The sequence below is a fragment of the Magallana gigas genome, chromosome 2, assembly GCF_963853765.1.
Source record: "Magallana gigas chromosome 2, xbMagGiga1.1, whole genome shotgun sequence".
NCBI classification, from domain to species: Eukaryota; Metazoa; Mollusca; class Bivalvia; order Ostreida; family Ostreidae; genus Magallana; species Magallana gigas.
In genome coordinates this window covers 1,427,097-1,443,938 of record NC_088854.1, presented here as the reverse complement: position 1 = coordinate 1,443,938, position 16,842 = coordinate 1,427,097, and the positions used below count along the sequence as shown (strand labels likewise).

General features: G+C 35.2%; 1 protein-coding gene across 4 annotated transcripts; it reads right to left on the bottom strand.

Moving 5' to 3' along the window:
* Nucleotides 1-1,484: 1,484 nt before the first annotated feature.
* LOC105320318 (UDP-glucose 6-dehydrogenase) lies at nucleotides 1,485-16,835 on the bottom strand. Of its 4 annotated transcripts, XM_066074437.1 has the most exons (13): nucleotides 16,700-16,835; nucleotides 12,565-12,736; nucleotides 11,894-12,031; nucleotides 11,493-11,643; nucleotides 11,219-11,232; nucleotides 9,465-9,662; nucleotides 6,631-6,778; nucleotides 6,076-6,188; nucleotides 4,700-4,830; nucleotides 3,779-3,874; nucleotides 3,633-3,673; nucleotides 3,120-3,211; nucleotides 1,485-2,821 (listed from the first exon to the last, which is right to left on the bottom strand). In XM_066074437.1, the coding sequence occupies exons 2-13, from the start codon at nucleotides 12,721-12,723 to the stop codon at nucleotides 2,645-2,647; spliced, it is 1,458 nt and encodes a 485-aa protein (XP_065930509.1). In that variant the 5' UTR covers nucleotides 12,724-12,736; nucleotides 16,700-16,835; the 3' UTR covers nucleotides 1,485-2,644. The 4 variants fall into 4 exon arrangements, with proteins under 4 accessions (XP_065930509.1, XP_011416522.1, XP_034300400.1 ...); XM_011418220.4 differs by lacking the exon at nucleotides 11,219-11,232 and having other exon boundaries at nucleotides 11,479-11,643; XM_034444509.2 differs by lacking the exon at nucleotides 11,219-11,232 and having other exon boundaries at nucleotides 6,076-6,170; nucleotides 11,479-11,643; nucleotides 16,700-16,834.
* Nucleotides 16,836-16,842: the final 7 nt, after the last annotated feature.

Genomic DNA, 16,842 nt, shown 5'->3' with positions numbered 1-16,842 from the left:
AGAAAATCGTTATACTGCTTGGCTTCATAACTGTAAGATAAACATATTTGCTTCTATAATTTATTACCAAATATCCCTCAGTAAAGAACTATAGTAAAAAGACTTTAGAGCCCTCTAGGTCCCTAATATTAGGGGCCAGCCCCTTTTTCTTGGTATCAAATGAAAGGTCATTTGATTATAAAGACATTTTGTTCAACAAGTGTTCAGAAATTCGTTACCATTCTTGAGATATCTGAGAAAGAATGTTTTAGGGGCCGGTCCCTTATCTCCTTATTGGGGCCGCTGAACCTAATTTTTTAGGTTGCATGGTGTTAAGTACATCATTTTAGGCATCTTTTCTTTTATACTGCATTTCAAAATATTTTTCCGTTTTGAGATATAGGTGTTCAAAGTTTTGGACTTCTGACCCCTAAAAACCCCTAATTACGTAAAATATGAGAAAATCGTTACACTGCTTGGCTTCATATTTGTAAGATAAACATATTTGCTTCTATAATTTATTACAAAATATCCCTCGGTAAAGAGTTATGGGTAAAAGACTTTAGAGCCCTTTAGGTCCCTTATTTGAGGGGCCAGCCCCTTTGTCCTGATATCAGCAGAAAGGTCTTGTAAATATAAACTTTTTTTACATTACATGTTTTAACAAAATATTTTCAAGAAAAGAGATAAAGAGAGAAAAGCACAAAAAATTACGACGCTTTTTTAATGTCAACTTTCGAGCCATAGCGAGCTTTGGCGCCAGTAGTGCTAAACATACAAAACAACAATCATGCAAAACTTCAATCTTTCGTTTACCAACCGTAGAAATTTGAGCTCAAAATCTCTTATAGTTTAGGAGAACGGCCGCAGACAAAATACCCATATAAAAAATAGAAAAATCTCAATATCTCCAAAACGGATGTGACGTCATCAGTGCAAAAAATTTCCTCTCAACTTCAGACCACTATCTATTACATCTGAAAATTTGATGGAGATCGGTTGAGCCGTTTATGAGAAATCGCGTGCACAAAAATGGGAAGAAAAAAAAAGAATAAAAATAATAGGGAAAAAGAAACCGAAGAATAACAATAAGGTCTTCCGTTTGAAACGGAAGACCTTAAAAATAACGCGTGTATAATGGTAAAAGCTACTAACCATTGACATTCATATATTATGCACCTTAAGCTGAGAATACAATAAACCATGCGTAGCAAGGGTCCCTCAATAAACTAAAATAATAGATCTATCAAAATGTACAACAAAAACAACTTAGTACCATGAATATCTATCAAACAAAATCAATCATAACAGGGAAAATATTCATAAATGAAACTCATACATACACACCAGTATAAAAAACACTTATCATTGAACACAATTAATTAACACTTTAAATAAACATTAATTAGTGATCTCAAAATTTCTCCCATCAAGCATTGCTAACCAATTTGAATGATCTTATATTCAGGTATTTTGAGCAAAGATTCTATATGCCCCTGTCTGAATCATATAATTTATAGCATGTACAGGCACTTGAATACAAGGGCAAGTCAGTGCAAAAGACACAAAAACACATGACTGTATAATGACCACTAAGTGAAGCACCCACTTCTATGTTTACTGTAAATTATGGTCACAATTCATTCAGACAACACATGTAAGTCTATAAACACATGCAGAGCTCAGTAATCACTGGGTTTTCTTATAAATCCAATTCTCATATGAAGAAAAAAAATATAACTTAGATTGCAGCAATGCATTCTCTATGGAAAATAAACTTCAAGTTGGTTTAATAAACTATTCCAGGCTAAGACAAGTAATGAACAGACATGTAACAGGATCCAACAATCTGCTGGTCTCGATTACACAATGATAATCATCAACAATCTGCTGGTCTCGATTACACAATGATAATCAAAACCTTTCGGTACACTTATTGCCTTTGATTTTATGTCGGAAGAAAAAAGCTTGATCCCCCAACTAGGAAAAAAAAATTTCAAAGCCTGTTGCAGCTAAAATGACATTGTACATTTAAAGCATGTGTATTGTTTGCCAGTAGATATACAATGACAACAACAAGCTGTGTGTGACTTGATACATGTAAGGAATGAACTGTAGAAGCTTCTTCAGTTGCCATTCAAACTCATGGTTAAACAATTTTGAGTTTTTAGATGTACATGTAGATGATTCTTTCATCAAGATGATGTATGGATTTCCAGGAGGGGATATAATGGCACTTTCATAATTTTCCAAAAACATTACAACAACCTAAATAACATTCATGAATATTGCAAAACCTGCACAAAAATTGATTGCTTTAAAAAAATACTGTAAAAATAACACTACTTCATTGTATGCGTCTTTTACAAAAAGCTCGATTACAAACAAAAATAAATCCCAGAATATCTGATATTGCTGGGAAAAATTAGGAACAAATCATTAAACAATGAGAGTCTAAGGTAAAAATATTAACAGAGGAATCAACCTTTAGAAGGTAAAGGGGTGGAAGTCTGGTTACTAGTAATAGACACTAGACAATAGTAACTAGACACAAAAATATATATGTTCCAAAGTGGCCAGAATGAAGAACACTTGGATTAAATTGCAGTCTCTTTATCAACGCTGGGTCCTGTTCAGTGTGAGTGTCTAGGGGTGAGGGATGGGTTTAACTCTGTGAGGCGGTGGAGAAAGGGCGATGCACATTGGACCGATGTAACTTCTTTCCAATGGTCACCACTTGAAATCCAATCTTCATCAGACCTTCATGGTCTAGAATTAGGCGCCCGTCAAAAATAAAAGCTGGCTTCAGCATTTTCTCATAAATTCTACTGTAGTCTAGTGTCTGTAATAAATTAAGGTTATAATAATCAAATGAATAAATAATTGGCACTCTTATAGGTCGTTTTAGTTTGCTTTCTTCACACAATAAACATGTACATGAAAGTTTAAATGATATAAAATTATAACATGGAAATAACAGGTATTTCAATAACTCCAAATATTGTTTTAAAAATATGACACGGAAAATATTCAGTAACTCTTAATATTTTATGTAGATTATATTACTAGGTTGGAACAGTTTACACCATGCAAACTAAATACCAGACAAGTTCTAACAACATAGCCTGAAGTGAACCTACAGTGAATTGATCCCACTCTGTACAGATGACCAAGGCGTGTGTTCCGTCTGCGGCTTCGTAAGGATCCCTGTATGTTGTCGCCAGCTCCTTCACTGTCAAATAGAGACCACAAAATGATTCAATCTAAACATAGCCTTCTCTGTGCAACAATTAATGCAGCATGTTTGAATATTTTCAATACAGAATTACTGAATAGGGAGATGCAAGGTACATGCATATTAGCAAAGATTAGATTTTGACAATATCCATAAAAGCATGGCTATCGTTGAATATTCAAGCAACACTGCAGAGCTTTTTTCTTCCTTCTGAATTATAAAACTGCCACATCTGCTAAATTAAGTGCATCACTAAATGCCATTATCATATGTATAAGAATAGGCACATTTATGAAATATGCTAATTCAAATCCATGCTAAATTGTTGAGAAATGTTTCTGCCAATTATTGAACACGCTAAATAAAAAACATTTGCAGTTTATCAGAAAGATGTACCGTGATTGCTAAGAAACCTTACCTCTGTCTGGGTCTTCACACAGCAATGGATTTGTTAATTCACTAAAGGAAATAAAAATGTATGTCATAATCAGTGACAACGTGGATGTGAATTGCTTTAAAAAGGTAAAGTGAGGACCAACCATGTTACATCAAAAGTAATTCTACCTGAAAACTTTCTTCTCCGTAACTTTTGGGTCATATATTCTGATATTCGCACCTTCATCCATGAGATACTTGCAAACATAAATTGCTGCAGATTCCCTGAAAAAGGAAGAATTCAAAGGTCTTTCTTTATGGTCAAGATCTACAAGTAGTTTATGAAATTCAAGATATAAATTCTTTAAACGACGCTTCATAACAATAGCTTTGTTTAATAAGGTGTATTGGGTCTTAAAGGACAACATTTGATATGGTCAAATATTGTTATAATGGTGGTCTAGCTATTTCAAGACTTAGCAACACCCAATATCAACTCAGTACCTGCAAACCTGTACATTTATAACATAGACAAGTGAAAAGATGTCAATGTGACAGCAAACCGGGTTTTCTTTTATGTGAATTGTATCCATAATCCATGTCAACCCTGAACTGATAAACACTACCTACCCTATACAGTGAAATGGAGTATATGCAATATTTTGCCAAAATATGGCTAAGTTCAAAAGCTGGTATTTTTTTCATTTTCATAAATTATCAGAAATCAAAATCTTAGCAATATGCACACCTCTGATATATGTACAATTGATCTGCAAAAGAACAACTACCGCTCTTGAAAACTGTGGGAGAAGTTATCCGTACAATGAGGGTACCCTATATGCAATATTTTGCCTAAATATGACTAAGTTCAAAAGCTGGTATTTTTTCATTAATTATCAGAAGTCAAAATCCTAGCATTATGCACACCTCTGATATATGTACAATTGATCTGCAAAAGAACTTCCTATCTTGAAAACTGTAGGAGGAGTTATCTGTACAATGAGGGTACCCTTTGGCAGCCGCCCGCTCGCCTGTCCACCCGCCATTTTCACCATTTTAATAACCGGATTTTTCCGTTGGAAAACCTGGTTAAAAACAGTTGTCGTTTACCTTGTGTCGCCTGTGTCTTTTTTGAAGGAGAATCCAAAGATGGCAATTTTCTTGTTGGTGACCGTGTTGAACAGACACTCGATGATTCTGTTGGCGAAGCGCCTCTTCTGATACTCATTGATGTTAATTACCTGTCGAAAAAATAAACCGATTGATGTACTTGTGTTCTGTTGAAAAAATAAACCGATAGATGTACAGTCTTGTGTGGTCGAAATCAAACAAAAATCTGATAGATGTACAAGTGTGATTGAAATCAATCAAATAACTGATAGCTGTAACATGTGTGTATAAAATCAGTTAAATAACTGATAGCCGAACTTGTGTGTGGTCGAAATCAATCGGAAACAAAATTTCTGACTGTAGGGTTGAAATTTCAATAATCAAGAAAAGAGCCATGAATCCAGGTATGAATGGTATGCAATACATGTACTGGAATTTAGTCTAATTTATGATATAAATGGAATTAACTCAATCTAAACATCTTTCAAAAGCTCAAAACAGATCTTTGCAAATAAATGTATGTGATAAAGTCATATACATGTATTAGATATTGCATACACATACATCTAAATGTTGAGAAGAGAACATAATATAGAACAGACGTTGAAGGTCATAGGTACAAAAACAGCTATATAAGTATACATACATCATTCATTACTTGAATGTACAACTGTTACCTTCATATAGGATTTCACTCTAATTTGAGACTTGTAAATGTATACTGTTACTTAAATTAACACAAAAAGTTTCATATTACAGATAAGCCTACATATACACAAAAAAGGTCACAATTTTTTGTTCTCTTATCAAAGTAAATATATTACTTAGAAAGAGTTCAACCATTATAAGTTTTACAGTTACAGTAATGAATAACCAAGAGAATACAAAGAGGGTTTCTCATGAATTACAATGTGAGTACTGTATTCTTCAGATTCTCCCAATTCTTACCTACTGATCACTGAAAGGGTTATCTACTATAAGAATACAAAATACATCTATGATTCATTCTAAAATGATTTTCAATCAAAATTTTATTTTCTAAAATTCAAGAAAATTTTGGTTTTTTTTTCTTATTTTCTCACATTTATATCATTACTGTAGATTCCTGATTAAATGCTAGGAATTCATTTTTTTTGTGTAAAATCGTGAGAAGTATTTCTTACCGATTTTAAAACCTTGCTTTTATTTTACAACTGATGTTAACTAAATGAAAGTATATGGTAAAAATTTTGTGTTAAAGATTTTAGATTCCTTGATTTGATGCAAAACGGTTGAATCGAGGAATTAAGAACTAGCGTAAAATAAGGAATCTATTCAAGACAAATGGGTGCAAAACACTGACACAGGGTATCTATTGGCTTTTTTGATGTGCCTACCTGTTGCCAGTAATCAGCCACCTCAGGTAGATTCAGACACTCACACAGGTACACCATATTGAGCACGTCCTTCTGGAAACAGCTTCCACCAAAGCCTGAAAATCCACCAAATCCTGTAAGATGTGTACACCCTCGTCTAAGGTCAAAGTTCATGCTCAAAGAAATGACCTTTGACATAACATTGCTTTTAAAAACATTAAATGATGATAGGTACCAAGTAAAGTTGTTGGTATGGAAAATGAAGCAACAAAATATGAAGAAAAAAAAGAATTACCTTAATAAAGGTATCTATATTTTCACATACGGTAATCAATACAATTTTTACTGCACATCAATACATGTTAATTGTAACAATACTTGACACACATGTATGGTTAAGGTAATGGTACTCTCCTACACTGGCCTTCAAGAACTTGTTTCTGATCTGTGTATAATACTCAACACATGTGAACATTTAATGTAATACTACTCACCCACACTGGCCTTCAGGAACTTTTTTTCGATCCGTGTATAATAATCGACACAAACGTGTATGGTTAAGGTAATGGTACTCACCCACGCTAGCCTTCAGGAACTTGTTTCCGATCCGTGTATCTGTCCCCACGGCATGAGCCACCTCCGTCACATCCGCTCCCGTCATCTCGCAAATGGCCGACATGGCGTTGATACTGGAAATCCGCTGGGCCAGGAAAGCATTGGCTGCCTACAACAGGAACAAGAAATGAACTGCTAGGTACCCCAGTCTAAATTAAGAGAATTTTAAAAATCAAAACACATGGATGAAACAAGAAATCAACCAGCTATAAAGTTATAAATTGAGAGACAAAAAATGACTTTGTTACAAGTACATTTGTGTACTGGGGTCATTAACAGAAAATAAGAATGGAAGGAGGTAAAAAAACAGACAGCACTACAACTACGTTTACACTACAGCTTTGATTTATCTGACTTCAACCAATGTCTAATCAGATTCTCAATAACATTTTAATATATTGCTGGTACAATCATTCTCTAAAGCACAATGCCAGAACAAGACAACCAAAGGTGTCAAAGAAAAATCACATACAGGTGACATAAAGTAATCACACAAAGGTAATACAGAGTAATCACACACAGGTAACATAGAGTAATCACACACAGGTGACATAGAGTAATCACACACAGGTGACATAGAGTAATCACACACAGGTGACATAGAGTAACCACACACAGGTGACAGAGTAATCACACACAGGTGACATAGAGTAATCACACACAGGTGACAGAGTAATCACACACAGGTGACAGAGTAATCACACACAGGTGACATAGAGTAATGATACACAAGTTATATAGAGTAATCACACACAGGTGACATAGAGTAATGATACACAAGTTATATAAAGTAATCACACACAGGTGACATAGAGTAATGATACACAAGTTATATAGAGTAATCACATACAGGTGACATAGAGTAATCACACACAGGTAATACAGAGTAATCACACACAGGTGACATAGGAGTCATCACACACAAGTGACATAGAGTCATCACACACAAGTGACATAGAGTAATCACACACAAGTGACATAGAGTAATGATACACAGGTTATATAGAGTAATCACACACAGGTGTCACAAAAGAATCATACACAAGTGACATATCACTTGTGAAATTATTTTGTGTCACCTGTGTGTGATTACTGTGTGACACCTGTGTGATGATTCTATGTCACTTGTGTGGTTACTCTATGTCATCTGTTTGTTATGCACAGGTGACCTATGGTAAACACACACAGGTGACAGAGTAATCACACAAAGGTGTTATAATATTGTAATAAGGTGTTATAATATTGTAATATATATTGAGATATAGATATAACACACATAGGTGACACGTGATCACTCTGTCACCTGTATGTGATTACTCATGTCGCTGTGTGTGCGATTAATATATGTCACCTGTGTGTAATGACTCAATGTCACCTGTGTGTGATTACACTCTGACACCTGTGTGTGATTACTCTATGTCACCTGTGTGTGATTACACTCTGACACCTGTGTGTGATTACTCTGTCACCTGTGTATCATTACTCTATGTTACCTGTGTGTGATTACTCTATGTTACCTGTGTGTGATTACTCTATGTTACTTGTGTGTGATTACTCTGTCACCTGTGTGTGATTACTCTGTCACCTGTGTGTGATGACTCAATGACATCTGTGTGTGAATACTCTATGTCACCCTTGTGTAATTACTATGTCACTTGTGTGCAATGACTCTTAGTCACTTGTGTGTAATTACTCTATATCACCACATGCAATTACTCTGTCACCTGTGTGTGATTACTCTATGTCACCTGTGTGAAATTACTCTGTCAACTGTGTGTTATAACACTATGTCACCTGTGTGTAATACTCTATGGCACCTGTGTGTTATAACACTATGTCACATGTGTGGAATTTACATGACACTTGTGTCCGATTACTCTATGTCACCTATGTGTTATTTCACTATGTCACTTGTGTACCATGACTCTATGTCACCTATGTGTTTACTCTGTGTCATTGAATAATTACACACTGGTGAAAGAGTTATCACACACAGGTGACATAGATCATAACACACAGGTGAATTGAGTAACCACACAGAGGTGAATAGGAGTCATCACACACAGGTGACATAGAGTAATCACACACAGGTGACAGAGTAATCACAAACAGGTAACATAGAGTAATCACACACATGTGACATAGAGTAATCACACACAGGTGACATAGAGTAATCACACACAGGTGACATAGAGTAATCACACACAGGTGACATAGAGTAATCACACACAGGTGACACAGAGTAATCACACACAGGTGACAGAGTTATCACACACAGGTAACATAGAGTAATCACACACAGGTAACATAGAGTAATCACACACAGGTGACATATGGTAATTTCACACAGGTGTCATATGATAATCACAAACAGGTGACATAGAGTCATCAAACACAAGTCACCTAGAATAACCACACACAGGTGTCACAGAGGTATTATATAGTGTCACCACACATAGGTGACATAGATAAATCACACACAGGTGACACAGAGTATTTGCACAGTAGTGATATAGAGATAACACACACAGGTGACGAAGAGGAAATGCACATGTTATATAGAGTTATCAAACACAGGTGATATAGAGAAATCACTCACATATAACATAGTTTTAATCTCACACAGGTGACAGACAGTCATCACATACAGTTTACACAGAGTAATCACACACAGGTGTGGGAGAGTAATCACAGACAGGTGACATAAAGTAATCACACAGGTGTGACAGTAATCAAACACAGGTGACATATATTTTTCCCACACAAATGACCACTGAATCAACAGACAGACCTACCAGTTTGGAGAGCTCTGAGGACCAGGTGTTCATGGTGATGATTTTTTCCTTGGGGACCCAGTGTTGATAGATCCAGCACAGTGACTCCACCGCCTCCCTCCCCTCACTGGTCTGGTCTCCACCAATCAGAACGCGGTCTGGGTGTAGCAGGTCACTGACTGCTGTTCCTTCTGCCAGGAATTCTGGGTTAGATAGCACCTGTGTGAAGAAGACATATATTGTACAAAATTACTCTAGAAAGATGGCACATATAATATATATATACATTGTATAGTGCTGGAAATGCTGTGTGTCACCTATTTTACTACAATAAACATTAATTTCTTAAATTTCTGCCTTTTGTGCCATCAATACAATAGTATTTTATTTGTTTGTATTAATTTCAGTACATGTATTTCTTTATATCACTTGAGAGGAAAGATTTCAAAGCTTTACTTTGTCAGATGGCAATATGGTTCAACAAAAGCTGTTTGTGAAACACTTATGCCCCCCCCCCCCCCTCCTCTTTGGACATACATCATTAGTGCAAACCTTTATTATAGGCAGTATACATGGAAATGAAATCGACCTTTTGAACTTAACATCAGTAGGGGTCATAAATCAGTAATGAGATGCATTAAAATGTCAAGTATGACGTGTCTAAGCTAAAACGTTTAAAAATTATAGGTTGCACAAATCTTCTAACTCACCTCTTTATCAAAAACATATTTTCATGATATATCAGTTATTAATTTGCTTATCCTTTGCAGAGATAATGAATGGAAAGCAAATACCTAATTGGAATTTTTCCAAGTCCAAGGGGCATAACTCTGTCAAAAATTGCTAGATCTCACCCAAAACCTACACGTTCTTATGATAAATTTGTATACTAAATTTCATTTCAGTATGTGCAACCTCTGCAAAGAAAATGAACTTGAACTTTGACAGACCGACCAACAGACATCAGCAAAGCAATATGCCCTTCCCTCTTCAAGGTGGGGCATAATAATAGCGGATCTCTGTTTTTCCTTTATGCATGGCAATGTATATCTGATTATCAATAGTTTAAACAACAATCTTGCCCCCCCCCCCCCCCCCCCCAATTATTAAAGTTGTTATCGGAAGTAACATGTTGTAAATTTCATATTGTATTAAACTGTATCAATTCTTGGCTAATAAAGATTGTATTGATTTTTTATTGAGGACAACAGATGTGATGAATATCAAATGGAGTTTAGGTCCATTCCATTTATACACAGGTACAACTATAAAGTATCTGCAGTTATTGACAGTAATCAAAGTACTGAAGTACAGAAGCTCTTTTGGTGTGTCTTTATGCATACTTTGTAGTAAAGACTGAAAATCTCTCTCTCTCTCTCTCTCTCTCTCTCTCTCTCTCTCTCTCTCTCTCTCTCTCTCTCATGCTTTTAATATCGGCAAAGCGTCAGATAGCGACCATATTTTGTAAGTGGCTATTAACAAAAATATGTCTGTCTAGCAGAAAAAAATTCAACAGTTGCTGCCTTGAATTTTGCAACAAGCGTTATATATTCAATCCCCATTTCTGTTATATTGTACCTGATATTGGACTCCTGTCCTATGATTGGCCTTCAGTATGTTAGATATACTCTGTGGTATATTGTACCTGATATTGGACACCTGTCCTATGATTGGCCTTCAGTATGTTCGATATACTCTGTTATATTGTAAATGATATTGGATGCCTGTCCTATGATTGGCCTTCAGTATGTTAGATATACTCTGTTATATTGTACCTGATATTGGACGCCTGTCCTATGATTGGCCTTCAGTATGTTAGATATACTCTGTTATATTGTAAATGATATTGGACGCCTGTCCTATGATTGGCCTTCAGTATGTTAGATATACTCTGTTATATTGTAAATGATATTGGATGCCTGTCCTATGATTGGCCTTCAGTATGTTAGATATACTCTGTTATATTGTAAATGATATTGGACACCTGTCCTATGATTGGCCTTCAGTATGTTAGATATACTCTGTTATATTGTACCTGATATTGGACACCTGTTCTATGATTGGCCTTCAGTATATTAGATATACTCTCAGCTGCCTTGACTGGCACTGTGCTTTTCTCCACCACAATCTTGGACTGGTTAGCCACTTCAGCGATCATTCTGGCAGCTGACTCAACATACTTCAGATCAGCAGCTCTCCCCTACACACAGTTAATGGACAATTCATCACTTGCTACTTCTACAGTTTTTTTTTCTCAAAATGTATGCTATAGATGTGATACTAAAATAGCCAAAAAATCAGACCAAGCAGCATTAAGATAAATTATGAAGGAAAACTATGTGCATGGCATCGTATGAAAAATAAGTCTAGATTTTTGGTAGAAATGCTTAGTCAGTAAAAGTGTTAGAGTAAACCTTAGTCAATAATTGGGGATTTGATCCAGTACTCACTTTACCAAGCCCATAGTTCTTTGTCGGGGTGTTTACACATATAAAGATCAATTCAGCTTCAATAATGGCCTTTTTGACATCAGTAGAAAAGAAGAGGTTCTTGTTCCTTCTCCTGCGAACAATTTCATCAAGCCCAGGCTGAAATATATCAACAACTTGCCCTAAATAGATAAGTCAGTTGAGTTCATATTTCTAAAAAATGAATCTCATTTCAAATTAAAATCATTTAGAGTGCAAGCTAGCATATGACACTTATGTGATGCATAAATTTGATACTGTTTACCTGCAGTGGGTTTTATTTCTGTGGGAGCAAATGTTTGTGTATTCATTCTAAACTAGGTACATATAATTTTTCAAATGCTATTTTATTTTTGTAATACCTTAAAATATTACTAAATGAATATATTTTGCAGTTGAATTTGTTGCAATTGAAATTACCAGTATACCACAAATTAAGCAAAAAAAGCACCCAGCAGAAAAATCCAGTTATACTGTCATACATGCATAGATCATAAAGTCCAAGTTCTCATAACAACAAGATCTGCTCAGTATCAGAGCAGCTAGCAATCAAGTCCTGTGTTTAGGCTCAGGGGCTTTTTACAGGAAACTGACCTCTAAGCTGGGTAAGACATCATGGAATAATAAGTATAGAAGTTCAACCTTATATCTACCTCGTAAATGGGGAGGTTGTCGGAGTTCCATTGGTTGATGCGGTCCTGGCTGAGGTCAGTGACGGTGACCGTGACGTCCTGACACTTGTCCGCGATGATGGTACAGGTCGGCCCCCCCACGTACCCCGCCCCTATACAACAGATCTTGGACAGGGTCATGTCTGAAAATGTCCTACAAGCAGAATCAATTACTGACATTGGACAGGGTTATGTCTGAAAAGGTCCTAAAAAAAGAATAAATTACTGGCTTTAACTCAAAAAATATTCTGTCAGGGTTGTCTCTAAGACCCGACAGGCAGGGAATTCACCCGCCTGTAATGCCTTAATTACCTGTCTATTATTGCATTTCAACACAATGTAGCTATAAGCAAGACCCCCTGACCCTCCCCCCCTTCTACGTTTTTATTTCTTCCTTCTACTTCAATTTTTAGAGACAACCCTGTATTCTGTGGCAAGAAATGAAGAAAACTGTAAATTACTATTTGAAGAAAAGATTGCTTAAAACAATAAATCTATATGGCACAAATATTTTCACTGGCAAGAATTTTTTGTGAAAATACTTCACAAGAATTAGTAATAAATTCATGTCAAAGGAAATGAATTTTTAATAGAAATTATAATGAAACACATTTCACTATTTATGGTAAAAGGCTAAACACATGTATTATCAATTTATTTCAATACACTGATATGAATCCATTACTCTGTTTTAAAGATTAAAACACAAAAAGTAATTTTTAAATGGGCTTGGGCACTAAAATTGAAGGATCTGGTATAAAAATTCAGTCAGAAAAGTTAACTTGACCTAGCTGTGTCCTATATCAAAGAGTTTAACCCTTAACTGACCTCAAACTCTGACCTTGCACTTTAAATTAAGTTTTACTTAATCAATTGTAAAGTAAATAAATGTCTTGTAATATATTAGTTAAAAAAATATATGGTCATGGTTAAACTTGCTAATGAAAAAAGATGGTTGGCTTAACAAAATAAATGTCTTCTAATCCAGACACCACAATTATGCAAATGATGATTAACACTCAGGACTATTGCATCTTAAATGTTTTTCAAGTTTCCCAAGTTATACAAGAATGAAATTTCAGCTATCCCGGCCGTAAAAGTTTGAAATAAAATTTTATGAAATGTTTAAACAGCATTTAGTATGTTTAGAAACAATATATTTGCTAGTGGGAAGTAAATTTTGAAGCAGTCACTTACTGATACTGAAAATTCTTCCTTAGAGAGCAGTAAAAATCCAAACCAGCAATTGTTGCCTCCCTTTACTACAGATTGTATGTCTTTAATACACTGTATATTTCCTGCCTTGAGCTATATATATAACTGATGGAAAGTCAATAACAACATCATTGTGGTTTAAAGGGCAGTTGACTGCAATTATTCTGTGATTGCGGGAACATGTGGCAGGGACAAAAATTGAAATGTATGTACACAATGATAATGGGGATCTTTTCTGACTCAAATGTCTATTGATTTTGGTCTGTACTTATCACATGCATGGTTTAATCTGGCTCTTCTTTCACTTTATGCACATAAAAACTTCATGGCCTTAAAATGTCTGAAACAGGATGACTGCGAGATGTTAACTGTAGCATGACCTTTTTATTGGAAAGATATTTTGTGTCTGGGTAGAGTGAAGGGACACAGTTTGCAAAAAGGGCATTATAACATAACTATCTTTACTTTTTCGTGGGAATAAAATTTTGTTGACTTGTGATATTAATGGTTTTGTGGGAATTTAATAATTTTTAAGTTTGAAAAGTTATCATAACCACTAATTAAAATGTTGTGGTGGTCATGTATCCCAATTTCACATAGCAATTATTAGTACAAGGGTTAAATGACTTACTTAATTAACCAAGATTCAATCCCCAACAAGTAATTTTGCTTTTACAATATAACATAAAACTAGACAACGTTGAGATGGTGACCATCTCAAAGGGCCCCCCTTAAATAATGAACAGAAGGATGAAAACCATTTCAGAGAATTTTGCTTTGACCTTGACCTTTAAATTTTCCAGCTGGCATAAAACTTTCAATTTAATCTCATTACCACTTACATACAGGCATTTTTGTACAACCTGAGAAAGATTAAGCGAATGGGAAATAATCTACGGTCTAAAACTATTTATAAAGAGATCTGCAATGACTTTCACATTGACTTGGTACAAATCACTGCACACCATTAACCCAAAAGCTCTATTTATGTGAAGTATGAGCAAAAGAGGGCTTAGTGGAGAGTATATATGCTCTGAAAAATAACTTTTCCATGATCCAATATGACCTTGACCCTTGACCTACAAACTTCATTCGAAGTCACTGCACACCCTTTAGCCATAGGTACTATGTGAGTGAAGTTTGAGCCAGATTGGACCAAGGGGAGAGAAGATAAGCTCAGGACAAGAATTTTTCATATAATTCTGCTATGAACTTCAGCTTTGACTTAGAAACATGGTTCAAGGTCACTGCACATACTTTACCCAAAGGCACCCTGTGGGTGAAGTATGAGCCAGATTGGGGTTAAGGGTAGAGAAGATATGCTCCGGACAAGAGATATGGAATGGACAGATAGAGGGATGGTTGGACAGACAGAAGGACAGACTGATCAATATAGGGCGCCTGCAGAGCGGAGCCCCAATGAATACCTGTATTAATGATGCCATTTCCAAAACCATCTTGACTCAGTAACAAACTGCCAGACATTGGTGACTTTACCATGTTTACTGTCAATATACATGCATTGCCCAAATCTGCTAGCACACAATTAGTTCCAATATTATGTAGAGTTATGCAGAGCATTTTTATTTGTTCACATTTTTGTCAAGATTTTCAAGTCTGATATCTGGAATATCTATGTCAGCATTTTTGTAAAAGGCTCTATACTGAAAAAGGATGCAAGATTAAACATCTACCTCAAACATTTTGACTTGACATGCACCGATTCAGATAAACTATCAAGTGCATTTGATTATGCATATTTTTTTTTTCTAGCTTTTAACATGTAAAAAAAAATGGAAATAAAACATTTGAGATCTTTTGTTCAAATGTGTGACAAGGTGTTATATTCCAAACTTATTCATGGTGTGAAAACGTTCTATACTAATAGATAATTAAAGAGGTGTTTGTCCACACCCATATGAATACATGTTTAGAAGTCAATAAAGTTTCAGGCCTTATCAATGGAATCACAATGGAAAAAAGTACAGAAGCTAAATTGCTTTCCTTAATCTTCAACCAAATGGGAACATGGGAAACAAACTTTAATCATTGGTAAGTATGTCACTTGTACAATCATTCAACATGTCATACATTATATTTCATCACATTAAAATCTGTATTTGACAAACATGAGAGTTTACCCCCAATTTAGTTCAATAATTACACAATGTTTTGCATGGAGTATGACCTCTACATGAATGTACTCAAACTTGCAACAGAGGTAAGTTATCTAATAACATGTTTTGCACCATTCTCTTCCACCTGACTATCCCCTTACTGTGATGTAGAAAAGGCAAATGAAAAGTCTTCAGCGCCATTTTCTCTTATAAATCTATCAATATATCCACTTTTTGATGCAGAAAAAGCAAACAAATGTTTTGCACCATTTTCATTATTTTCGCCTACCTGTCTCTAATGTAAGATTTGCATGATTATGTCTTAGGCTGGTAAGAGTTCAGCAGAGTATGCCTTTTTAAAAAATTTTTTTGATCATGCAAGCACTCGCTCTGTTGAACAAGACTCGTAACATTCTAATTAAAGATACAGCATTTAAATATACCCCAATGGATGCATCAGTGATTTAATAACTTGGACTTCAGTTTATCTATAATCATGTCTCAATAAATTAAATTTCACAAGCAGTTCATATTCAAACTTAATATCACATTTTTATCAGTGGATATTTCTTAATCATAAAATTACATAAACAGAATACATGCTTGTACAACACTACTGTACAGTACATGTACAACTGGATATAATATATCGGAGATCTGGTTTTTCTACCATGTTTAGCAAAGCAAATTTGTTAGACTTATAGAATGCTTGCAGTTATAATTTAAAAATATCGTTAAACATGCAATTGATCAACAAGTCAATAGTTAAATGAAGAAATAAGAACCTTGAAGACACACTGTTTGACTGACAGAACGTTTATCCCCCTCGTCCAACTTCATGCGTGACTTTACTATATTTGAGGGGTGTCCAGGTTGAAGTTTTCATTAAAAATGTATAAATCGATTTGAGTTTTCTTAAACGGCTATA